The 26801-nt window shown below is 39.8% G+C and overlaps 1 protein-coding gene across 2 annotated transcripts in view; it reads right to left on the reverse strand.

Moving 5' to 3' along the window:
* Positions 1-26801, reverse strand: part of PSME4 (proteasome activator subunit 4) — a 363943-nt gene that overhangs the window by 146019 nt on the left and 191123 nt on the right. For both annotated transcript variants that reach the window (XM_030195844.1, XM_030195843.1), the window contains 6 exons: positions 19832-19887; positions 13188-13244; positions 12868-12923; positions 12688-12786; positions 5084-5146; positions 4878-4973 (listed from right to left, as the gene is read on the reverse strand). In XM_030195844.1, the coding sequence (XP_030051704.1) occupies positions 4878-4973; positions 5084-5146; positions 12688-12786; positions 12868-12923; positions 13188-13244; positions 19832-19887 (427 nt within the window). The remainder of the gene's footprint in view (positions 1-4877; positions 4974-5083; positions 5147-12687; positions 12787-12867; positions 12924-13187; positions 13245-19831; positions 19888-26801) is intronic.

The raw sequence follows: 26801 nt of genomic DNA on the forward strand, positions 1-26801 counted from the left end.
GCAAAACTGGTGCTGGGCAGACTTCTACGCCCTGATCGTGACTGAGTAGATATGGATGGGCTTGAGAGTAAATTTTAAGAGGCTTCAACGTTAGCTTCGAACTTTTAGTGCAAGAACAATGCTAGGCAGACTTCTACGGTCTGTGCCCTAAGAATGGCAATGACAAATTAAACTCGGGTATACATATAAAGTATCACATACCATGTACATAACATAAGTACATAAGTAATGCCACACTGGGAAAAGACCAAGGGTCTCATCAAGCCCAGCATCCTGTCCACGACAGCGGCCAATCCAGGCCAAGGGCACCTGGCAAGCTTCCCAAACGTACAAACGTTCTATACATGTTATTCCTGGAATTGTGGATTTTTCCCAAGTCCATTTAGTAGTGGTTTATGGACTTGTCCTTTAGAAAACCATCTAACCCCTTTTTAAACACTGCCAAGCTAACCGCCTTCACCACGTTCTCCGACAACGAATTCCAGAGTTTAATTATGCATTGGGTGAAGAAAAGTTTCTCTGATTTGTATTAAATTTACTACACTGTAGTTTCATCGCATATCCCCTAGTCCTAGTATTTTTGGAAAGTGTGAACAGATGCTTCACATCCACCTGTTCCACTCCACTCATTATTTTATATACCTCTATCATGTCTCCCCTCAGCCGTCTCTTCTCCAAGCTGAAAAGCCCTAGCCTCCTTAGTCTTTCTCATAGGGAAGTCGTCCCATCCCCGCTATCATTTTAGTCGCCCTTCTATGCACCTTTTCCAATTCTACTATATCTTTCTTGAGATGCGGCGACCAGAATTGAACACAATACTCAAGGTGCGGTCGCACCATGGAGCGATACAACGACATTATAACATCCTCACACCTGTTTCCATACCTTTCCTAATCATACCCAACGTTCTATTCGCTTTCCTAGCCACAGCAGCACACTGAGCAGAAGGTTTCAGTGTATTATCGACGACAACACCCAGATCCCTTTCTTGGTCCATAACTCCTAACGTGGAACCTTGCATGACGTAGCTATAATTCGGGTTCTTTTTTTCCACATGCATCACCTTGCACTTGCTCACATTAAACGTCATCTGCCATTTAGCCACCCAGTCTCCCAGTCTCGTAAGGTCCTTCTGTGATTTTTTACAATCCTGTCGTGAGTTAACGACTTTGAATAACTTTGTGTCATCAGCAAATTTAATTACCTCGCTAGTTACTTCCATCTCTAAATCATTTATAAATATATTAAAAGCAGCGGTCCTAGCACAGACCCCTGAGGAACCCCACTAACTACCCTTCTCCATTGTGAATACTGCCCATTTAACGCCACTCTCTGTTTCCTATCCTTCAACCAGTTTTTAATCCACAATAGGACATTTCCTCTTATCCCATAACCCTCCAATTTCCTCTGTAGCCTTTCATGAGGTACCTTGTCAAACACCTTTTGAAAATCCAGATATACAATAGCAACCGGCACCCCTTTGTCCACATGTTTGTTTACTCCTTCAAAGAATTGAAGTAAATTGGTCAGGCAAGATTTCTCCACACAAAAGCCGTGCTGACTTGGTCTCAGTAATCCATGTCCTTGGATGTGCTCTGTAATTTTGTTTTTGATAATAGCCTCTACCATCTATAATTTCCCGGATCTCCCCTGGAACCTTTTTTTAAAAGTCAGCTTTACATTGGCCACCCTTTAGGTAAAATGAGTTTACCTTGTTAGGCAGACTGGATGGACATACAGGTCTTTATCTGACATCATTTACTTATGTTTTTTATTTGTTACATTTGTACCCCACATTTTCCCACCTATTTGCAGGCTCAATGTGGCTTACAAAGTACCGTGAGGCGTTAGTCGCCTCCGGTGATGAAAAAAATACAAAGTGATGCTATTATCAAAGAGGCTCATGTGTTACAGACACATTAGGAGAATCGTAGAGAAGAAGAGTTATACAGTGTTCATTACGAGCTTTGGTTTCGTTGTGTTGCTGGGTTTAGGCACTTAAGTTGGGTCAGTAGGGTATGCCTTTTCAAACAGGATGGTCTTTAATGATTTCCGGAAGCTATGGTGGTTGTACGTTGTTTTTATGGCTTTCGGTAGTACATTCCACAGTTGAGTGCTTATGTAGGAGAAGCTGGATCCGTAAGTTGATTTGTACTTGAGTCCCTTGCAGCTAGGTTAGTGAAGATTTAGGTATGTTCTTGATGGTCCGATTGTGTTTCTGGTTGGCAGGTCTATAAGGTCGATCATATAATCTGGGGCTTCGCCATAGATCATTTTGTGGACCAGGATGCAGATTTTGAAAGTTATACGTTCTTTAATTGGGAGCCAATGCAGTTTTTCTCGGAGGGGTTTGGTGCTTTCGAATCGTGATTTTCCAAATATAAGCCTGGCTGCTGTGTTTTGAGCGGTCTGTAGTTTCTTTATGAGTTGTTCTTTGCATCCCGCATAAATTCCATTGCAGTAGTGTGAATGGCTTAGTACCACTGATTGTATTAGGTTACGAAATGTTGCCCTCAGAAGAATGGCTTCACGTATTTGAGTTTCCACATTGAGTGGAACACTTTCTTGATTATGGAATTAACTTGGCTCTCGAGTGTAAGGTTCCGGTCGATTATGACACCGAGGATTTTCAAGCTATCTGAAATCAGGAGGATGTGGTCTGGGGTGACTAAGTTTGTGGGTATGTTCATATTATATTGAGATGAGAGGGAGTGTGTTTTTTCTGTATTCAGTTTTAGTTGGAATGCATTTGCCCATGAGTTCATGGTGTCCAAGCAGAGGTTGATTTTGTTGGTGATTTCTGTCAGATCATGTTTGAAGGGGATGGCTATTGTAACGTCGTCCGCATAGATGAATGGGTTGAGGCCCTGGGTGGATAAAGACTTGGCTAATGGGGTCATCATCAGGTTGAAAAGGATCGGTGATAGTGGTGACCCTTGAGGTACTCCGCAGTCTGCTTTCCACGGTGATGATATATTTGAGTTCGATTTCACTTGATATGTTCTGGTGGTTAGGAAAACCCTTGATCCAACTGAGTACGTTTCCACTAATCCCAAAGTAGCCTAGGAGTCTTAGTAGTATGTTATGGTTTACCATATCGAATGCATTGGACATGTCAAATTGGAGGAGAAGTATGCTTTTGCCTGTTGCTATTTCCTGCTTGAATTTGGCCAGAAGGGTGGTTAGCACTGTTTCGGTGCTATGGCGGAAGCAAAATCCTGATAGTGATTCATGTGGTATTGAGAATTTGTGTATGTAATCAGTGAGTTGCTTTGTTACCATACTTTCCATATGTTATAATGTCCACAAAGTCTACTCAATCCCTTCCCCACAGAGGGCTAATCAAACCACAGATTCAAATTTTCTGTTCTTTATATGTGCATCAACTCTGATTGGCAACTCTAGCAAATGCCCTCTACACAGGCAAAAGATATAAGTGAACTAGGTATGGAGGCATCTCCACTCACGATAGACAGGGTTCTGCAACTCCATATTTGTGTGCCCCTCCAGCGCCCACCTTGCCTTGAGTATTGCTGCCTTAGTGCAGATTCAGCAAGAGTGTCTGTGTAAGGTGAATTCTGCACAGCAATAAAGGAATATCACTTCTAACTTTGGGTATACTGTGTATGTGCTTTGTGTGGTTCATTCATACATGTCTGGGGTTTTTTTTGTGTTTTGTTCTTGTGATATTTACAATTTGTTTTTTTGTTTATTTTTTTTTTACTGTTACTTACAACTTTGGTAAATACCTAGCTGCCTTTTGGGCTTATATTCTGTATATACATCTAATGCTGACCTGGCTCCCATGTGATTAATCTAACTCCTTTCTGAGATCCAAAAGGTCACCAAAGAAGCCAATATCTCACGCAAGATGACCCATGTTAGGATTTATTTTGCATATCTTATGATATAAAATATGTGGTGCTATTTTGAGGCTGTAATCCCACAATATAAAGAGTGGGGATTGTTTATTCCAATATAGTACTTTGTTCTGAAGAGGGTGTTGCGAGATTGCACTCTTGTGGCCGTGAGTGACATGGTGTTTTTAAGGTGCAATGCAGGATATTGGGGGGTATGATGTGAGACTGTGAATCCTTTTGAAACAGGACTATGATGTGAATGTTGTAGAGAGGGTTTAAGATTATGAATCCTTTTTCATAGCAGCTGTTTGAGGATGCTTGGGGACTGCAGGAGACTATAATGAAGTTACTTAACTGTAGCATTTGATCTCCAAGGACAGCAGAGCCTAAATCCTCACCTATGGGTGCATCACCTACAAAGCCTAGCCAGCAAAACAGTACCCCAACAACTTTTTCTAGAAGCTTTTGAGAAAACTCTGTTCTCACTTGCTGCTGTCGTGCTAACCTCCTCAGTCTCCTCCTAAAAAACACTAACGATTAGTAGGATTTTTTCTTTTTGTAATTTGAACTAATTTTGTACTTCATCATCTACTTTGTACACTGCATTAAACCCTGTAGTGGGGATACCAGCGGTCAACAAATTAGTATTTGATTTGATTACTAGCTAGTGGAGTAAAACTCCATGGGGAGGTAGGAGGATTGTGAGAATTTAAGACCTACTGTCCTCAGAGAACATCCACTGCAAATAACTTCATTTTCTACAAGGACAAGCAGGACAGTAAATCTTCACTTATTGGACTCCCTAGATACAGGCCACTTTCAAAAGAAAAAAATGAGAAACACCACAAGTGGTTCCGCAACATGCAGACATCAATATTTTTTTGTAACAGGCTGAACTGGCCACTGTTGGAAACAGGATACTGAACTTGATGGACCTTCAGACTGTCCCAGTATGTTCTAGCGTGTCCCTCCCCTCTTTGTTTATGTAATAAACCCCCCAAAAACCCGAAGACCTACCTGACCATATGAACTCGTAGACAAGCGCAGTAGGTCTCTTATCAAATCTTGATGAATCTTTTTATATTCACAGCCTTCAACAGTTAATGTCCTCAGCTACAAAAAATAAATCATTTTATAACTAAAAATCCTGTTCATTAAATATGATAAACGTCAACAGGTTTGCACTCCCTGAAGCAGGTGACAAAAGGAATAGAAAAACATACCTCATGCTGCAGCATAACTCTGTCTATCAGCAGAGCTCGGATGTGCTGCTTCTTTCCTTGAAGCTACAAAAAAGAAAATATAACTTAGAGAATAATGAAGCTATTTCATATCACATACACTTAGCTAGGAGCCTTTTTCTAGCTTAGAGATAATGCTAATGAAATGGAAAGCTGTAGCAGAAAAATGGACTGTTGCTTCAAACTAAATGCTAACATTTTCTACGTAATGAACTTTTGCAAAACTGAAGCTTTGTTTTAAATCTTCATTGTACACACTTTTGGTATTTCCAAGAAAGGCATATAAACAAGCAAATGAAACACATATATGCATAAATCATTTTTACAAAATAGAGGCAGTATTTACAAATATTGGGTAGGCTGAAAAGCTCTTTGAAAGCTACTCCCTCCTTTAATACTACTGAAAGTGATAACACATGTACTTTACCCAAATTAAAGTGTAGTCAGGTTGGGAGACTGAACTTGAGTGTGGAGATTTCATTTTCAATTTCTGAAGATATATATTGCTCCCACCACTAGGCTACTCCTACTTTGATAGACATGTTTCAATCTATGATGGCAGAGAGATATAAGCCAGAATCATTATCCATACAGCAAATAGTGGTTCCTCTAATACCAGGCAAGTATCACTCTTTGCCAGAATCCTACTGCCCAATTTCTCTCCTTAATTTTGAGGTGAAACTCCTTGCCAATGTTATGGCAATTATTTAGCCCAGGTGCTGCCTCAATTAATAGCAGGCCCACAAGTGGGTTTTTGTTAGAGATTGGTAAGTAACTAAAAGTCTTCATAAAATTCTGGCCACCTTGGAGGTGGTTCAACAAACAACTTCACTCTCTTAATTAGTTTTGATGCAGAAAAAGCCTTTGACAGGGTCTCATGGCAGTTTATGTTTGTTACGTTAAATACCGGGAAAGATCCCCAAAAAGTACAAAACATTTTACGCTGCTTATCCCAGAAATAGTGGATTTTCCCCAAGTCCAATTTAATAATGGTCTATGGACTTTTCCTTTAGGAAGTCATCCAAACCTTTTTTAAACTCTGCTAATCTAACCGCCTTTACCACATTCTTTTCCGATTCTACCTGTATTTAGTTGAGGGACTCGACAGGACTTAATGCTATGATTCAACATTTTTTATTGATTACAAGTCAAAGTAAACATGTCCAACGATATGGGTATACAGAGATGGAAAAATCAAACACACACAATAAAGACAGAATAATAAGACAATCATCAAACTTTTAACAATTTTATCCCCCCACCACCACCACTACCCTCTATTGTAGTTGAAACAATTGGTTATGTGTAAACATTTGTTATTGAGAATAAAGAGTAACTGAAACATACAAGAAGATGAATCATCTTTATAGCAATAACAATACACCCCTCTTCTCCATCCTCCCCCCAACATAAATTTAATTTTATTCGGTTGCTGGCACATACTAAACTCCAGCTGAGAACTTGGCGAGACCTCCCTATTTACCTATTGGGTAGAATTGCATTGATACAAATGATAGTCTTTCCAAGGTGGTGGCTGTATGTTATGCAAACTATTACGCATGGAGTTGGGGTGCTTCTGTTGGAAAGAGGGGAAGCCTACGTTTTGCTTTGACTAACTGGTAAAATGGGGGCTTAGGTATGCCTGATACTAAAAAAGTATAACTGGGCATTCCTATTAAGACATCTGGGAGACTGGATTAAAGGTATGGAAGATTATACGCCTTATCATATGGAGCAGGAATATTTTGCACCTTTACACCTTAATTTTTTGTTATATGCGAAAACAGAAGTCCTACCCTCTTCAATCAAACGAAGAGTGTGTTGAGCCCTCTTCGGAGAGTTCTTGCATCAGCTTTGGGCCAAGATCCCCATAGCTCACTTTTACTATCACACCAAGAAAATTTAAATTTTAGACGAGGGCAAGACAACTGGGTATTTTTAAAATGGGAACTTCCAGGATTGGAATTTTTAGAACACTGTATACAAGAAAATGGAAGTGTTTTATCCTTAGAATCTGATGAAAATACAAATACGCAATAAGACAAACCAAAAGGGCATACTTTAAAATTAAAATAGGGCCTGACTACAAAGACACGAAGAAACTATACCAACTTGTGAACAAACTACTAGACAACACTGATATCGAAAACTTCATCAATAGTTTGGATCCAACCCCTGGAGAATACCCAGCTGACCAAACTTGGTCAAACTTCACACTCCTCACCGCCAAAACAGTCACCCAGGCGATCAAAAGGTTCTCTAACACCCACTGTAAATTGGATACCTGCCCCAGCTACCGAATAAAATCCGCCCCTGACCGCTTCATAACAGACCTCACATCCCATCTAAACTACATGCTTCAAAAAGGTCTCTTCCCTAAGGAAAACAGCAACATCTTACTCACCCCAATACCAAAAGACACCAAGAAAAATACAAACGAAATCACCAACTACCATCCAGTAGCATCTATCCCACTGGTAATCAAATTGATGGAAAGCATGGTAACCAAGCTACTTACTGATTATATAAACAAATTCTCAATATTACATGAATCACAATCAGGATTTTGCCCACTCCACAGCACTGAAACAGTACTAATTACTCTCTTACCCAAATTCAAGCAAGAAATAGCAACAGGTAAAAGTATACTTCTCCTCCAATTCAACATGTCTAGTGCATTCGACACAGTAAACCATAATATACTACTAAGACTCCTAGACTACTTTGGGGTCGGAGGAAATATACTTAGTTGGATCAAGGGTTTCCTAACCACTAGAACATATCAAGTGAAATCAAATTCAAACATATCATCACCGTGGAAAGCAGACTGCGGAGTACCTCAAGGATCACCACTATCACTGATCCTCTTCAACCTAAAGATGACCCCACTAGCCAAGTCCCTATCCAACCAAGGTCTTAACCCTTTCATCTATGTGGACAATGTCACAATATACATTCCCTACAAACACGATCCGACAGAAATCACCAACAAAATTAAGCTTGGCTTGAACATTATGGACTCGGGCAAATGCATTTCAACTAAAACTTAATACAGAAAAAACACACTGTCTCATCCTCTCATCCCAACACAACACGAACATCCCCTTAAATATAAATACACCAGATTATACCCTCCCCATCTCAGACAGCCTGAAACTCCTCGGAGTTACAGTGGGGGAAATAAGTATTTGATCCCTTGCTGATTTTGTAAGTTTGCCCACTGACAAAGACATGAGCAGCCCATAATTGAAGGGTAGGTTATTGGTAACAGTGAGAGATAGCACATCACAAATTAAATCCGGAAAATCACATTGTGGAAAGTATATGAATTTATTTGCATTCTGCAGAGGGAAATAAGTATTTAATCCCTCTGGCAAACAAGACCTAATACTTGGTGGCAAAACCCTTGTTGGCAAGCACAGCGGTCAGACGTCTTCTGTAGTTGATGATGAGGTTTGCACACATGTCAGGAGGAATTTTGGTCCACTCCTCTTTGCAGATCATCTCTAAATCATTAAGAGTTCTGGGCTGTCGCTTGGCAACTCGCATCTTCAGCTCCCTCCATAAGTTTTCAATGGGATTAAGGTCTGGTGACTGGCTAGGCCACTCCATGACCCTAATGTGCTTCTTCCTGAGCCACTCCTTTGTTGCCTTGGCTGTATGATTTGGGTCATTGTCGTGCTGGAAGACCCAGCCACGACCCATTTTTAAGGCCCTGGCGGAGGGAAGGAGGTTGTCACTCAGAATTGTACGGTACATGGCCCCATCCATTCTCCCATTGATGCGGTGAAGTAGTCCTGTGCCCTTAGCAGAGAAACACCCCCAAAACATAACATTTCCACCTCCATGCTTGACAGTGGGGACGGTGTTCTTTGGGTCATAGGCAGCATTTCTCTTCCTCCAAACACGGCGAGTTGAGTTCATGCCAAAGAGCTCAATTTTTGTCTCATCTGACCACAGCACCTTCTCCCAATCACTCTCGGCATCATCCAGGTGTTCACTGGCAAACTTCAGACGGGCCGTCACATGTGCCTTCCGGAGCAGGGGGACCTTGCGGGCACTGCAGGATTGCAATCCGTTATGTCGCAATGTGTTACCAATGGTTTTCGTGGTGACAGTGGTCCCAGCTGCCTTGAGATCATTGACAAGTTCCCCCCTTGTAGTTGTAGGCTGATTTCTAACCTTCCTCATGATCAAGGATACCCCACGAGGTGAGATTTTGCGTGGAGCCCCAGATCTTTGTCGATTGACAGTCATTTTGTACTTCTTCCATTTTCTTACTATGGCACCAACAGTTGTCTCCTTCTCGCCCAGCGTCTTACTGATGGTTTTGTAGCCCATTCCAGCCTTGTGCAGGTGTATGATCTTGTCCCTGACATCCTTAGACAGCTCCTTGCTCTTGGCCATTTTGTAGAGGTTAGAGTCTGACTGATTCACTGAGTCTGTGGACAGGTGTCTTTCATACAGGTGACCATTGCCGACAGCTGTCTGTCATGCAGGTAACGAGTTGATTTGGAGCATCTACCTGGTCTGTAGGGGCCAGATCTCTTACTGGTTGGTGGGGGATCAAATACTTATTTCCCTCTGCAGAATGCAAATAAATTCATATACTTTCCACAATGTGATTTTCCGGATTTAATTTGTGATGTGCTATCTCTCACTGTTACCAATAACCTACCCTTCAATTATGGGCTGCTCATGTCTTTGTCAGTGGGCAAACTTACAAAATCAGCAAGGGATCAAATACTTATTTCCCCCACTGTACAATCGACCACAACCTTACACTAGAGAGCCTCATGAAATCCACAACTAAGAAAATGTTCAACTCAATGTGGAAACTCAAATGTGTGAAACCATTCTTCCCGAGGGAAACATTCCGGAACCTGATACAATCAATGGTACTAAGCCACCTAGATTACTGCAATGGAATTTATGTGGGATGCAAAGAACAACTCATAAAGAAACTTCAGACCCCTCAAAACACGGCGGCCAGGCTTATACTTGGAAAAACGTGATTCAAAAACGCCAAACCCCTCCAAGAAAAACTGCTCTGGCTCCCAATCAAAGAACGTGTAGCTTTCAAAATCTGCACCCTGGTTCATAAAATTATCTACAGCGAGGTCCCGGGATACATGACAGACCTCATCGACCTACCAATCAGAAATACAACCGGATCAACACGAACATATCTAAACCTCTACTACCCAAGCTGAAAAGGACTCAAATACAAATCAACTTATGCATCCAGCTTTTCCTACATAAGTACACAACTATGGAATGCATTACCTAAAGCCGTGAAAACAACGTATAACCACCTAAACTTCTGGAAATCACTAAAAACTTACTTGTTCGAAAAGGCATACCCTACCGACCCTACTTAAATACCTGAACCCTGCAACACTACGAAACCAAAGCACATAATGGACATAACGAAACTCTTCCTCTATATGATTCCTTAATATGTTTATTCTACCAGAACATCACTGTGTAACTGTTTATATCGGAATTGGCGAACGCCATGACGGTACTATGTAAGCCACATTGAGCCTGCAAATATGTGGGAAAATGTGGGATACAAATGCAATAAATATGAGGCAGAGGCTGGGAGACAACCCAGTTGACAGCTATGCATACTCTCAATTATATCACCATATTACCTCCTTACGTCCTCAGTCTAATCAGCTAGTTTTGCTACCAGACTGAAAGATCTTTTTCACAACTGAAGTGGTTATCCTCCTTCAATTTCATGCTTTCATATGGTTCTCAGGGCCTTGGGACCCCCAAGGCATATACCACCCATACTCTGTGGCTGAAATTGGCGTCGTGGGGGGGAGGGGGGAGGGAATCAATAATTCTAACTGTGAAGTGGATCCCCCAGGTTCTTTTTAATGTAGAATATAAGGAGTGCTGGTATAGTGTTCTTCATAGGGCTTATTTTTCACCATATAGAGTATAAAAAATGGGGAATTCTGCCCTCTCATTGAGCTAAATGTGGGCATCCTCGGGGTCATTTAGACAGCATGCTTTGGTATTATTCTTTAATTGTTCCTATTGGGGAGCCATAGTACATTTTATGTCAAGCAGAATTGGCCAAGAAATAGCCTTTCATCCTCGGGATGTAGTGTTCGGGTGGAAAAGGGCCCTGGCTATACATGGGGAGGACAAGCGATGGCTACTTCACAAATCCCGGGTGATTGCTTTAAAATGTATTCACAGACCTTGGCTGCAAGTTGAACCACCTTATTATTGGAAGTGGAGAAATGGGTTACATAGCTTGTGTGTCTCAGTTTAAGGGAGTGAGGGGTATTTCAAAACATAGACTGAGATTTTTGGTAATTTGGGACTCTTTGAGGCATATTTTCAAAGCACTTAGCCTTCCAAACTTCCATAGAAACCTATGGAACTTTGGAAGGCTAAGTGCTTTGAAAATATGCCTCTTTATCTCTGCTCCCTTTCATGGAAAGCCAGAAGCTACATTACTAATACTCTTGGAGGACCCTCTCAGCTTTATTGTTAGTCTGGTTTTGGAAATGTTGTCTATTAGTTTCTGTGAATTTGAAGGGAATTTGGGGGGGGGGGGGGGGGGGTCTTTTTCCCCTAATACCATTCCTTGTATTGGAGAGGACTATAAGATTACAAGTTCTCTCTAGTCTTTATAATAATTGGTGGGACAGGTGATTGAAGGGATGGGGTTTTGAATGAACCAATATCTTTTTACTTTTTATGCGACTGTTCTTACAATTTACTTAATAAAAAAGATTTTATATTAAAAAATCTTCTCAACTTCCTTCCTTTTTAACTTCTAGAACCTCTATGACTCATTCATCTGGAGGTGTCCCCCAGGTTACACCCATAAAAAACCTTTAATTATGTGAACAGGACTTTTGTCAGTTGTCTTAGTTTTTTTTTTCCCTTGTGTTACTATGATTATTATTATTTTTATTAATGCCTAGTTTCCTCCTATGTTACATGTACTCTCTCTCCTTAAACAGTTGACTTGATAGAGAACATTCTATTACCTTTGTAATATTCCTTTATTTTTATGACATTTATCATATTTTCTTATTGTACCCTCTGTTTCTTCTTGGATGTAATACATTCAAATTTCATAAATAAAAAATTACAAATAATAAAACCACTCTTCAGTCTACTGGCATGGTGTTGTGGTTTTGTGGCATCCTACAGAACTGCCTATATGCGATATGCATGGTAAATTGCCAACTGCCCTGATTATGATGGCAGTGTTCAAACATGAAGGAATATACTTCCACAGAGTGGCGGGAGCAGTTCTGGCCACTTTGTTGGGTAGACTGAATGGACCATGAAGGTCTGTATCTGTCATCATTTACTGAGTTACAGATCAAAAATGCTTTAGTTTCTTTACATTCTGTACTTCACCTCTATCTACATTACTCTAGCAAAATAGGTTACCCTGAAGCCCCTGTAAAGTTTATTTATATTTTTGCAGGTATTTCATGTGACACAGAACTAATGAACATGTTAACCATAAAATCCAAGATCTTTAACTAAGCAAGGTTTTCAAAAGTAAAATGCTGTGAAAAGCTATGTGTCCACAAAATACTGACCCTATTCTCCATTGATTTCTTGACAAGGGTGAAGCTCTTCCATCGTGAGTCAAACTCATGCTTGTGAGACCCTTGGAAATGCAGAAGATCACTAATAATCTGCCGTAAAATAATATGTATATTACAAAGAGAACATTGTGTAAAAAGAAAAATGATGCACATTGCAAATTAAAGTTATACCTTTATTATTAGAAACAAAGATTTTGTGTCATCTTCTGAGTTGTCAAGTATATAGTCTATCATAAGGGAAGTGAAAAAAGTAGTCATTAACACAAAGGAAGCACATCATGTTCATTATTAATATGTGAATCTTGGAATTTTCCTCAAATGTCTTGTCCCCAGATCAAAATGCACAAGCATATACTGACCCCACAAATGACTAACCTAGCAACTTTTATATTTTATTCCATATGCTAACTACAGTATCACAGTCATATTTGAAAGAACTCTACTCTTAAATAAAATATCCCATATAAATCAAGCAATCTAAATATACTTACGCAGAAGCTTCCTTATGACCTTAGCCATTAGTTCTCTATAGTTTTCCCTTGAGTGATCTATGGAAAAACAAATTAGGTATATCTTAGCAGAAAGATAATGCTAACAAAAATCTGGGGAAAGAAATACTACATACATTTAATAACAAAGTCAAGGGCTGTGAATCATAAAATACAATGTCAGGAATAAACAAAATGAGTTTTAGGTGACAATATGTGCTGCTACAGAAGAGACCGTACATTCAAACCTTCAGCCCATAAGGGATAAGAGGATTCAGCTGTCTTATGTTTATATTTATTAAAACTTGATTTATTGCTTAATACCAAAAGAGGAGCTAAGCAGTTTACAATAAAATTACAATAAAAATTACAATAAAACAAACAAATTTAAATGAACAGAACTCCATTTGCAGATAGGACAGTAGACCGGCAGTCGTACAAGACCAAACTTACAATCCATACATACTGAGAAGCTCGAGACCTGCAGGGCCAAGGATCAAAGTGTGAACAAAAGCCGAGAAATTGGTGAAAAGCTTAATAAAAGTAATAATCCTTCAAGAGAAATTTAAATTTCTGGAATGATGTTTCAGATCTCAAGGTGTCTGGCAGGCAGTTCTAGAGTGAAGAAACAAGGCAAGAGAAAGCTAAACATCTAATAACCTCATAGTTGGCCTGCCTCAAGTTAGGAATAACTAGTCAATGTGAATCAAGAGATCTGAGTTGATGAGCAGGGGTGTAAGGGATAATCAGATTAGAAAGATATAAGACACCAGAATAATATACCTTATGAGTTAAGGTTAAGATTTTAAAGAGGAAACAAAATTTAACTGCAAGCCAGTTTAACTGGTACAGTAAAGGGGAAGCGTGTTCTCGCCTGTTTGCCTTATAGAGAAAGCATGCAGCTCAATTCTGGAATGTGTGGAGTCTTTTTAACTGGGACTGTGGTAAACCAGCATAGATCACATTGCAGTAATCCAGGTGGGACTCAAGCAGTGCATGTATGTAAAGACTGGAAATCAAGAAGAAAATGAATGGCATGCAGTGAGCGTAGTGTGGCAAATCCTAACCAAATAACTTCTGAAATAAGCTTAACAAAGGATAATTGAGATTCGAACCGAACACAGAGGTAACGAAAGTGAGTAACAGGTGTAACTGGTAAACCAAAAAGGATCGGGACAGTGTCAGGTATAGGTAAAGAACCTGTTTTCCAGCATGTGATTGTCTTTTCAGGATTTAACTTTAAAGTTTTCTGAGACAATCAGTCCACCAAAGCTGAGAGGCAGGCATGTAGAGGTTTCAGATAAATGTTTAATGGAGATATGGGGTAGACCAGTAAAATATCATCTGCATAAATGTAAAATTTAATACTGAAACACTGTATAAAAGTGGCTAAGGGAATTAAAAAATATTGAATGATAAAGGAGAAAGTACCGGGACCTTTAGTACACCACAACGTGAGGAATACAGTGTGGATATCTGGGAAACTAATCCTACATAAAGGACTGTTGAGAGAGAAAGAAAGTAAACCACTGATATACTCTGCCAGAAATTCCAATCTCTGCAAGCCGAGCTAGTAGTAAAGTATGATCTACCAAATCAAATGCTACAGATAGATCTAAAGAAACCACCAGAGAAATAGAACCTTATCGATAGTAGTGTGGAAGTTGTTCATAAGAGCAGTGATAATTGTTTCTTTGCTGTGACCCGACCTAAAACCCGACTGTCTAGGATGAAGAATGTTGGTTTTTGAGCAGAAATCATTTAATTGAAGAACAACTACTTTTCAGCTAGTTTTGACAAGAAGCATAAGTTAGAGACTGAACGGTAGTTGGCTGGGTCAGAAGGATCTGAAAAATGCTTCTTTGGAATTGGTGTAATCCATGCCTTTTTTGAAATATCAGGAAAAGCACAAGTTTCTAAACTATGAACAATTACAGCAAGGGCTTGTGGTAAAAAACCTTGTTGAGAAGGGTTATGGAAGGAGCAAAACCCATGCAATCCATGAGACACAGCTTATAGCTAAAAAGCTCAGTGGATTCAATTAAACAACTAGTTACTTCACTAGAATTAAAAATAAAACAAAGGCTACTAAGGTGCGAGAGGTACAATGATGGAAATCAATGAGATGTCCTTCAGGAAAAAATGGTTTCACTACCTATGGGAAATGTTAGCTATGGAAAAACTAAGTGTTCCTCTATAAAGTGAACAAGTATATAAAAATACATGAAGTATGGAATATATGGAGAAATGTAGCAGGATGGAATTGCCATCAGTATATGCAACTTTTTATTTCTGGTAGCTGTAAAATGAAATCCTTCAGTTAATCTCCTTAAAAAAAAGCAACAACCAGAATAGGGCACTTAAGTTTAAGATGTGGTTTGCAATTGACAATCACATATATTATAGGTAATTGCTATTATGTTGACATAAAAAACAGGTATATACAATACATATAACCTGGATGTCATTCTATCTGGTTCCTACTGGAATGTATTGTACTGATATAAAAAGACTTCTTGAAGCTTCAAAGATTAAACAATAAATACAAGATGGAGGATCAAAGATGGTGCGCTTGTGGTGATATTATCCTTCTTGTTTTCTTCCTGCTATAATGGGCAAGCAAAAGGCTTGGATGAGGATTTTCTTGTAACTCCCTCTTCTACCCATGACGACGATTCAAACTTTTTTCAGCTCTCACTGTACGGACATGTCATATCCCTACAGCCTGACATACAACCAAGTCCCTCTTTGCTGGAGTGGTGCAAAAAAGACTCGCACAAATATGTTGCTCAGTAATCTGAGGCCCAAAATGTTGCAAGTACATTGCATGCCTATTCCATCTCCAAATCTCCTAATATCTATGGCACAATATCTGCTTTGGAACACTGGAGGTTGCTTTCCGACAGGGGGACCTGATAAGTACATAAGTATTGCCACACTAGGACAGACCAAAGGTCCATCAAGCCCAGTATCATGTTTCCAACAGTGGCCAATCCAGGTCACAAATACCTGGCAAGATCCCAGAAAAGCTCAATACATTTTATGCTGCTTATCCCAGAAATAAGCAGTGGAGTTTTCCAAGTCAATTTAATAATGGTCTATCGACTTTTCCTTTAGGAAGCTGTCCAAACCTTTTTAAACCCCGCTAAGCTAACCACCTTTACCACATTCTCTGGCAACGAATTCCAGAGTTTAATTACACGTTGAGTGAAGAAATATTTTCTCCGATTCGTATTAAATTTTGCTTCATCGCATGCCCCCTAGTCCTAGTATTTTTGGAAAGAGTAAACAAACGACTCACGTCTACCCATTCCTCTCCACTCATTATTTTATAGACCTCTATCATATCTTCCCTCAGCCATCTTTTCTCCAAGCTGAAGAGCCCTAAACACTTCAGCCTTTCCTCATAGGGAAGTTGTCCCATCCCCTTTACCATTTCCGTCGCCCTTCTCTGTACCTAATTCCACTGTATCTTTTTTGAGATGCGGTGACCAGAATTAAACACAATATTCGAGGTGCAGTTGTACCATGGACCGATACAAAGGCATTATAACATCCTCACTTTTGTTTTCCGTTCCTTTCCTAATAAAACCAAGCATTCTATTTGCTTCCTTAGCTGCCATTGCACACTGAGCAGAGCATTTCAACGTATCAACAACAACGACACCAAAATCCCTTTCTTGGTTGGTGACTCCTAACATGGAACCTTGCATTACGTAGCTATAGTTCGGGTTCTTTCCCACTTGCTCACATTAAAAGTCATCTGCCATTTAGACGCTCAGTCTCCCAGTCTCGAAAGTCCTCTTGTAATTTTTCACAATCCTCTCGTGATTTGACAACTTTGAATAACTTTGTGTCGTCAGCAAATTTAATTACCTCACTAGTTATACCCATCTCTAAATTATTTATAAATATGTTAAAAAGCAGCGGTCAAAGCACAGACCCCTGAGGAACCCCACTATCTACCCTTCTCCATTGAGAATACTGACCATTTAATCCAACATTCTGTTTTCTATCCTTTAACCAGTTTTTAATCCACAATAGGACACTACCTCCTACCCCATGACTCTCCAATTTCCTCTGGAGTCTTTCATGATGTACTCTGTCAAACACCTTTTGAAAATCCAGATACACAATATCAACCGGCTCGCTTTTATCCACATGTTTGTTCACCCCTTCAAAGAAATGTAATAGATTGGTGAGGCAAGTTTTCCCACTAAATCCATGTTGGCTTTGTCTCATTAATCCATGCTTTTGAATATGCTCTGTAATTTTGTTCTTTATAATAGTCTCTACCATTTTGCCTGGCACCGACGTCAGGCTCACCGGTCTATAATTTCCCGGATTCCCTCTGGAACCTTTTTTAAATATCGGAGTTACATGGGCTACCCTCCAATCTTCCGGTACCATGCTTGATTTTAAAAATAATTTACACATTACTAACAATAGTTCAGCCGGTTCATTTTTCAATTCTATCAGTACTCTGGGATGAAAACCATCCGGTCCAGGAGATTTGTTACTCTTCAATTTGTCAAATTGCCCCATTACATCCTCTAGGTTTATAGAGATTTCATTCAGTTTCTCCAACTCGTCAGCTTCGAATACCATTTCTGGAACCAATATCACTCTCAAATCTTCCTCGGTGAAGACCGATGCAAAGAATTCATTTAATCTCTTTGCTATGTCTTCCTCTTCCCTGTGAGCCACTTTTACCCCTCAGTCATCTAGCAGTCCAAGTGATTCATTTGCCGGCTTCTTGCTTTTAATATACCTAAAAAAATTTTTACTATGTGTTTTTGCCTCCATCATTGGGCATTCACTACAGCTGATGCCAGAAGTTTCCTGATGGAGAAGCTATCTAATGACTCTGAGAACTCATCATAGATTCCAAACTGAAGAACTAGAGTAGCAACTTCACTTTAATGCATGACTAGAGTCTGCTGCTTCAGAACAGGAAACAAAGAATGAGACTAAGCTGCTTAACTTCTCCAAATCTTCAGTTCTACCTGAGAGATTTGTTTAGACAGCATTTGCACCAGGTCCTCAAATAAGCAGAGGGGTCTATCCCTCCTCTCAATTTGACATATTAAATATCAACAAGGAAACTCAAGGAGGACATTTGTTAGTTGTCTTCGCACCACTGGCTTTCCTATAGATTTCTATAAATGAATGCTGGCCCATAGACACTGTCTTTCTCAAACACGAAGGATACAAAAAAACTTTATTAAGTACATTTTTTTCATAAACATTCAGGGGGATAATTTTATTAATTTTATTCTATAGGTAAAACCTGTTTACCAGAGGAAAAGTAGTTTTTATAAAATTGCCCCAAGTGTTAAGGATATACCATACATATAGAATAGGTGTGGTGAATGATTGTACCTACTTTCATATGATCAAAACATTGGCATGTTCAGACAGAAAAGTCTGGCCAGAGCACAGGCGGAGCCGTGAAGTGCACATATATTTTATAGAATGAATACATGCATGTACTTCATGCATGTAAACTTACACCAACTCTGAAGAAGATGCCAGTGTACATGGGTGTATTTACCCATGACTGTTTCAGGTTCTATGAGGCTATTTCAAAGACACAAATGCAAAAGTTGTTTATAAAACATGACCATCTCTAGGAAAAGTTGGCTAGAGTAGTGGATTCAAAATGTTGAGAATGGCTGATTTTTCGTCACAGGTCCATAAGTAGTCTGAATTTCTGTAAAGTTTTTATTTTTTCACATAAAAGGATGGGGTTTAGATTGTTGTATTACAAATTGTTTGCTCTAACATAATTCATTAAAACCTCAACCTCATTTTTCTTTCTGGTGAATTTAGTCATCTTTTCCCAGAGATGATCACAAATAGCCTCAAAATAGTTAACTAATTGGATCCCCTATCTAGATAACCTGTTATAAATTTGCCCTCTTATTACTTTGGGAGTTCAAAATATAGTATATGTATTTTCAAACATAAGGCCACACAGTAAAAGGGAAAAAAACATATCACATTAAGAAGCACTTATCCTTGCACATGCTCGCTTAAATTTCAGTGTAATAGTTGAACATATTATGATCTCATATAAGTAAAATTGCTTCTCGACACCAACACAAACAAAAGTGCAACCGGAGACAGAGCAGAACTGAAGCTTTGATAGGGTTGATAATGTCAACATAGTCCTCTACTTCTGGTGTGATGTCAGGGCTTTCCTTCTGGGACCACCTTCTCCTGTTGGATTTTAAATTCAAATATGGAATACTATAATTATTAATTATTTTTCCCTCTGGATTTTACTGGATATATGCTTCAAAGCAAAACCCATTTTTTTCTGAGTTCAAGTATAATTTTAACTGTCTAACTTCGTTTCAAATCATATGAATCTATTAGTATGCATACAGTTTAAGATGCCTTTAAAAAGCGCATAAATCAACATCCTTTTCTGAACAACTTTGGGTATATAACTTATACATCCAAAGTAATCCACTCAACTGCCTCGGATTTATTTTTTTTTTTTTAAGTGTACTTATGCATTGGTGCTGCCACCACTGACCACTAACCTGCTTTAGAATATTAACCTCAGTATGCTTAAACTTTTTGAAATTGAGCATTTCAAAAAAACAAATCACAAAGGTCTATGGTCACCATCAACTTACCATAGTCAACACCAGTAAAAAGTTTTGTTTCTTCCAAAGACACCATACTTGGAACTCTAAATATTTACAGAAAAAAAATAAACATTGATAAGGCTTCACAAAAATAACATTCTTTTTAAGCTTCTCATTCCTATAATATTTATTGCAACAAATCCGATATTAACCAAACCAAAATTCAGCTTAAACCCATGATTCAGATATCGCAATTACTACCGCAAAGATGAAGTGTTGTGGTAGCTGTTTGTCCATTGGAGTATTTTATTTATAAAAATATGTTATATTTTGCTTATGGCTAATACACACAAAGCACATGTGAATAAAAACCAAATCATACAGATGTAATTCAACAATTCTCTATCCCACCACATAAACATAACCAGTCAATATTCAGCAGGCAGCAGTCAGTGTTTTTAAATGCTGACCATCACCAGACAAATTAGACCCAGATATTTAATGTCAGGTCATGTCTTAGCACCAGGATTGTTAATCTGGGTCTCACCGACAAAAAAAGTTGACCTCTAGTGGTAGCACCATAAAACTACCACTAGAGGTCAGAGCAGTCATTTTTCAGACAGAACTTCCATGGAAAGAGCGAGTGGGGTTCAGTCCTGCCTGGTCTACCACACTAGACCATCAGGAAGCTTTAGGTAAGCTTCAGAATGGACCTACAGTTGGCTGGGTAAGGGGAGAGTTGCTCTCAGAGAGGGAGGGTTCATGAAGGGTTTCGGTAATGTCTGTGGAGTCAGGAGGGAGATTGGAACTTGTTGATGGGGGTGCAGAGGATCAGTATTTGTTGGCTGGGGGAGGTAGGCTCAGCTTCAGGCCGCTACCCGGAAGGTATTCGGGTGCTTCTTGATATTCAGTGCCGTCACCAGCTTAGAAAACTTGGCAAAGTTAGGACTGCTCCCAGCTCTTCTATGATTCTGCCTCTGGAATGCTCTCCTGCATGATTTTTGATGGCTGGTTAGTGCCGAAATTCAAAGGGGTTATCATAGTAGCACAGGACCAATCGCTTCACACAAACTCAAAGGCTATAATTGGTAAAACATCCAAGGGCAGCAAGTGCCGCCTCTGCAAAGAAGCCAAAGAAACTACAAACCACCTAAGACAGACACAAAGCAGCAGCCATGATACTTTTGGCAGATGTTCCAGTGTATCATTTTCCTGTTACCACAAATTGGTGGAACCACAAAATTGAAACCGTGGTAGAAAATAAGCAAGCCAAAATTGTCTGGGACTTCAGGATACACACCGATAAACAATTACCACATAATACACCTGGCATCACTATGGTTGAAAAGAAGCAATTATGAATTATGTAGCAATGCCAGGAGACAGCCATGTTGTAAACAAACAGTTGGCGATATCACAAAATATCAACACTTGAAGTGATGTCACAGACCATGGTGGTCTTCTGAGCTCTCAGCTCTACACAGCCCAATTAATATTTAGCATAAATCCCGTCCATCATGCTGACAAGAGCCCACAGACACATCACACAGGACAACAGAGAGTGTAAGGAATGAGGGAATATAAGTAGTCCACATCCTCCCCGTAAGGATTTTAAAGAATCTGATTATCATTTGATGATCTCCACATGGCATGAGAAAACCAAGATAGCAGTGTCAGGATCATCAGAGGAGCTAATGCTGTTGCAGCAGAAGCAGATGGACTCCCCAGCAAATTCTGTGTGCAAATCAGTTCATCGCATCTCAAAAAAGAGATAGAATTAGAACAGGTACAGAGAAGGGTGACGAAAATGATAAAGGGATGGGACGACTTCCCTATGAGGAAAGGCTAAAGCAGCTAGGGCTCTTCAGCTTGGAGAAGACATGGCTGAAAAAAAATATGATAGAGCTCTATAAAATACTAAGTGGAGTGAAAGGGGTAAAGGTAAATCACTTGTTTAACTTTTTCAAAAATACTAGGACTAGGGGGCACACAATGAAGCTACTAAGTAGTCAATTTAAAACAAACTGGAGAAAATATTTCTTCATGCAACATGTAATTAAACTCTGGAATTTGTTGAAAGAGAATGTGATAAAAGCAGTTAGTTTAGAAGGTTTAAAAACGGTTTGGATAGTTTCCTACAAGAAAAGTCCATAAGCCATTATTAAGAGAGACTTGGGAAAATCCACTGCTTATTTTTACTGTTTTACTGTTCTGGGATCTTGTCAGGTACTTGTGACCTGGATTAACCACTGTTGGATACTTGAGCTTGATGGACCTTCAGTCTGTCCCAGTATGGTATTGCTTATGCTCTTATGTAATCACATGCACAATCCCTCTCTAGATAATACAGTATCCATAGTTGCTTATGCTAGGACTGATAGAGTCAAACTTCAATGCTTCTTATTATATTAGAATCTCAAGGATTTATGGTGAGAATCCCATATAACAGAGCGAGATTAGACCTATGATTCAGCTACTCATGCCATAGACTCCAGAATAGACATGTGGCTGGGGGGATACTGTGATTAGGGGTCAAACCTATGAAACAACTATAAATTCAAGGATATGGCCTGACCATGCCCCTGTGATCCTAACTCCTGCTATTGATGGAGGGGGAATTGGACAGAGGGTTTGTCATTTTAATGATGCCATCCTGGCAGATCCAGCTTATGTAACTCAGCTAGAGAAGGGCTTGGTAGAATTTCTAACATTTAATGAGACTCCAGATATTACCCCGCTGATATTGTGAGAAAGTTTAAAGCTGTTAAAAAAGGTAAAGCTATTTCTCTGCAAGCACATATTTGTAAAGCTAAGGGCCTACAGGAGCAGTAACTGTGAAAAAAATATACAAGATTTAGAAGTCATTTACAAAAGGGGCAGTGGTAGACAATCTCAGCAAGCTGACCTACATAGCGCTAGGCTTAAATTGCATGAGTTGGAATTGGGGGACATTTGTGATAAGATGCTAAACACTAAACAGGAATACTTTGAATCTGGCAATCAGGCTAGCCGGTTGCTGGCTTATAAATTGAAGAAAAAAAAAAAGGCATCAACGGATTTGCAGCACCGTGGACGACTATAATGTGCAAGCTGGAGAATTGTTGAGATCATTAGTCACTCGGGGATATCCTACCCATATTCTTAGGCGCTCATACACTAGAGCGAAATATAATAATCGAGACCTTTTGCTCAACACTGACAGTCAATCCAACTTGGGGGACCCTTGTGAGACTTTTGTGATGCGCTACACGACAGGAGGGGAAGAGGTAGCTGGTATCATTTGAAAAACTGGGACATTCAATCACAAGCTATTTCAGAAATATCGATTACGTATAGCATTTTCACGGGACCGTAATTTGAAAGAAATCGTGAGGCCAGCTGACTTAGTGAAGCATGAAGTGGGATTTTCCAGACGCCACCATCAGTGTGGCTCCTGTCATTTTTGTGAGATGTCCATAGAACGCACAGAATTTACCAATTTCAAAGATGGCAAAACGTACAAGTTGCGGTATTCCACAACTTGTTCATCGGAATATGTGGTTTACATACTTCAATGTCCGTGTCAGATGTGGTATGTAGGGAAGACACAGCGAAAATTCTCTATGCGCTTAACTGAACACAAATCTTGCATATCTAACAATAAGTTTGGAGCACCACTGGTGGCCCATTGTAGAGAACGGGGACATTCGTTTGATTAGTTCAAGGGTTGGATAATTGATAAAGTCCAGCCCGACAAACGAGGAGGGGATCGTGGCAAGGCTTTGTTGCAGTGTGAACAACGGTGGATATTCAGACTGGACACCCTTGAACCCAGGGGATTAAATTCTTTGATACATTGGTCCGCTTTTTATTAATTTTCTACAGACAAAAAGATATTACATTCTCTGTAACAAGTATTTTTTCAACAATTTTTTTCTAACAATCAAAGATCAAGAACTAATGATGTAAGAACATTTCCCTAACAGCAATCTTGATCTAGTACATTTTTTTGGGAGATCATAAATTAATGAGGGAGCTTCCACATCTCGGGTTGTTTTTGTTTTAATTTGTTTCAATTGCGTGAGCATGACGTAAACACGTTAGGATGCAATGATTCGCATTTTGACACAGGTGCCTATAAATTGTCTGGGCGCCATTTTTTCAATCTGCTTGCTGGCTTTACATGCCTTAGGATTGCGACTTCAGGTCAGGAGATTGGCGTTTATACACTATTGTACACCAATGTTGTCTTGTGGTAAAAACTGCATATTTTTGTTGCTGTTTCAGGGTGAAGTAGTGAGGACTCTTGAAGAAGCCTGAGCGAAACGGGTCCGTCAGGACTTCACTCTGCAAGAGAGCAGCATCAAAGCAGCTTACATAAACCAGCACCACTAATATAGCACAGATAAGTGGCTTTTTTCTAATTGATATATCGCCGACAACCATTGTTATTGAGTAAGAGTTTCACGAGAGGTTTTTCAGCCTGCGATTACTTTTTCATCGTGAAGCTCTAAGAGTTGTTTTCATATACAAAAAAAAGTCCAGTCGATGTACCAAGTGGAGCCACGATAGTATGAGGCTTTTCCTCTCATTTTGACAAACAAAATTTTGGAAGTGGTTTACTAGTGTGTTAATTGATTCACGATATATTTTGTTTCAGAACAGTTTGAGAAGTGAATCAGATCTATTGAGTTACACCCATTTGATAGATTTGGCCATATACGTTTGCTGTGTTACAGAAAATGGGCATACCTGGGCTTCTGTGCACTGGATACAAACCTTGTATAAAAGATGGCTGGCTACATTAAAAATAAACAACTCTTATACAAAGGCTTTTGAGTTCTATTCAGGTACCTGGCAAGAATGCACATTGCCTCCTTTGTTATTTATTCTTTCCATCAAACCTCCCAGCTTCATTAGGGCAGCACCAAGGATTACTGGGGTGGGCAGGACTGTAGGGATTAAGAAAGAGCAGCATAGGTTGGAGCATTTGATTTATGGTAAGATATCTAATAGTATGCAGGAGGGACAGATGCCAATTGAGTAGAAAAGAGTGGTGATCCGACCGGTCCCTTAAGGATAGAATGGATGTGGTAAATTATAGGCCAATTTCTAATTTGTGCTCTTTTGCTAAGGTGGTGGAGAAATTAGTTTTACAGTAATTAATGGATTACTTAGAATATGAGGAGGTGTTGCGGCCTTATCAATCAGGATTCTGAGTTGGTCATGTGACAAATGTTTTTGACTTTATCATCATCTGATGTAAAGGCACATTTGGATTTAGGTGAGATCACATCGGTGGTTTCTCTGGAGCAGCTTTAGCTAGCCTCTTGGAATCTTTCCTCAAGCTCCTCTCAGGCAGTAATACTGGAGTACAGCAACAAGTGGAAAGGAAACTCCCCCAATCCCCCATTGAGGAGTCTTTCCTCCGCTGGCAGCTGACAATTATGCAATCACTGAAGAGCTTCTAGCATACCCAACCAGAGTAATGGGTAGTGGGAGCAGATGATCATACAGCTCCTGGTGGCATAGGTCAACGAAGTTGAGGCTGGGCTCGGAACCGTACAATCAGCTGGCCGGGGGTGGGCAAGCCCTTGTGAACCTGCAGCTTCATGTAGTTCCCATAGGCAGTGAGCATGACACTTGTAGGTGCGCTCAGGCAGCTTCTCCGTGGGCCGACAATTAAAAGGTGCAGCACTCAGCTTTTGACAGCCCAAAAAGGCTGCTTTCATACATACAGCATATATGCATGTATGAGTCGTGGGTAGCACATGCTGTTCTGCGCATGCGCACAGCAGCCATGCTTAGTGATGACTGCTCTGCGCATCTTAGCAACTGCCTTCCTCCCTACTGAGCTGCTCGCTGTTTTTGCAAGCAGCTCATTTGCATCTTTTTTTTTAATGTTTTGTTTTTTTTAGCCTCACTGGCTATTTCCACCTTTTCGGTAATTTTTATCAAAGTAGAAACAGCGTGCAGTGTTTTACAGGGACTTCTGTACATCGGCCCCTTAGTTTGCCACCACCCAGGCAAAGTACTAACAACTAAAAGTCATTCAATAGCCAAATAAAAATGAAGGCATTCATAAGGTATAAAAGACAGAGGCGTATTTTCAAAGCACTTAGACTTAAGTTCCACAGTAACCTGTGGAACGTTGCAAGCCTAAGTGCTTTGATAACGAGCCCCAAAATAGCACTGGGGTCCAAAAGAGTACCAATCATTATGCTAGAGCTTAACACCACAGGAAGCTTGAGCCAATTCATAAAACATGTACTACTTAGACTACATTTTAATCACACACTTACAAAGAAAGTTAAGCAAAAGCAGACCTCCTCCATTTGCAATAGATTATTCCTTAAAATAAATTATTTCCTTCTCTTTTGTATAGCCCTAGCTACATCTGGAAAAAGCACACATTTTACCATTAAGGAACTGGGTCTCCCCCTTGTGAAAGAACAACCTGAGGATCCTTATCTAGCTCAAAGAATCAAAGAAAAATAAACAACCAAAAATAGCAGGTTTATCACCCTCATCATTGCCCTTCTCCACTGTTTATATTAAATGCAAATGGTTCAGAGTTGACTGGGATGCCTCAGAACCAACTTGATCAACTTTCATCTTCAGAAAAGATATATGATAATATACTCAAAATACAGGAGGAGACATTAAATTTGGCTTCTTCACAACTAAGTAACACTAAGCCTTTGAAAACTGAACTCAACGTCAGTGCAAAAGGAGGTGGACAATCTGCTCGTATGCAGAGTCAGCCCATCTTTGAGCAGAAGAAAACCTCTTTTCTTCCTTTTAGGCAAGCAGAAACCTCTTCTCTGTTTCACAGTGGTTCTGAAGTCACTTAAGGTTGTTCTCTCAGGCTCAGGGAGACATACAACCACAGTGCTTACATTCAGCTTGTTTATAGTTGGAGCCCAAGCAGACTGAACATTTGGATTGGGTACTGAATGTCTGGATCTTTCTTCCACACTGCTGGCAGGGGTAGAACCCTGACTTTTGTTAGAATGTGGCTGAAACTAGAAGAAAGTAA

This window comes from Microcaecilia unicolor, chromosome 3 (assembly GCF_901765095.1).
Source record: "Microcaecilia unicolor chromosome 3, aMicUni1.1, whole genome shotgun sequence".
Classification (NCBI taxonomy): Eukaryota; Metazoa; Chordata; class Amphibia; order Gymnophiona; family Siphonopidae; genus Microcaecilia; species Microcaecilia unicolor.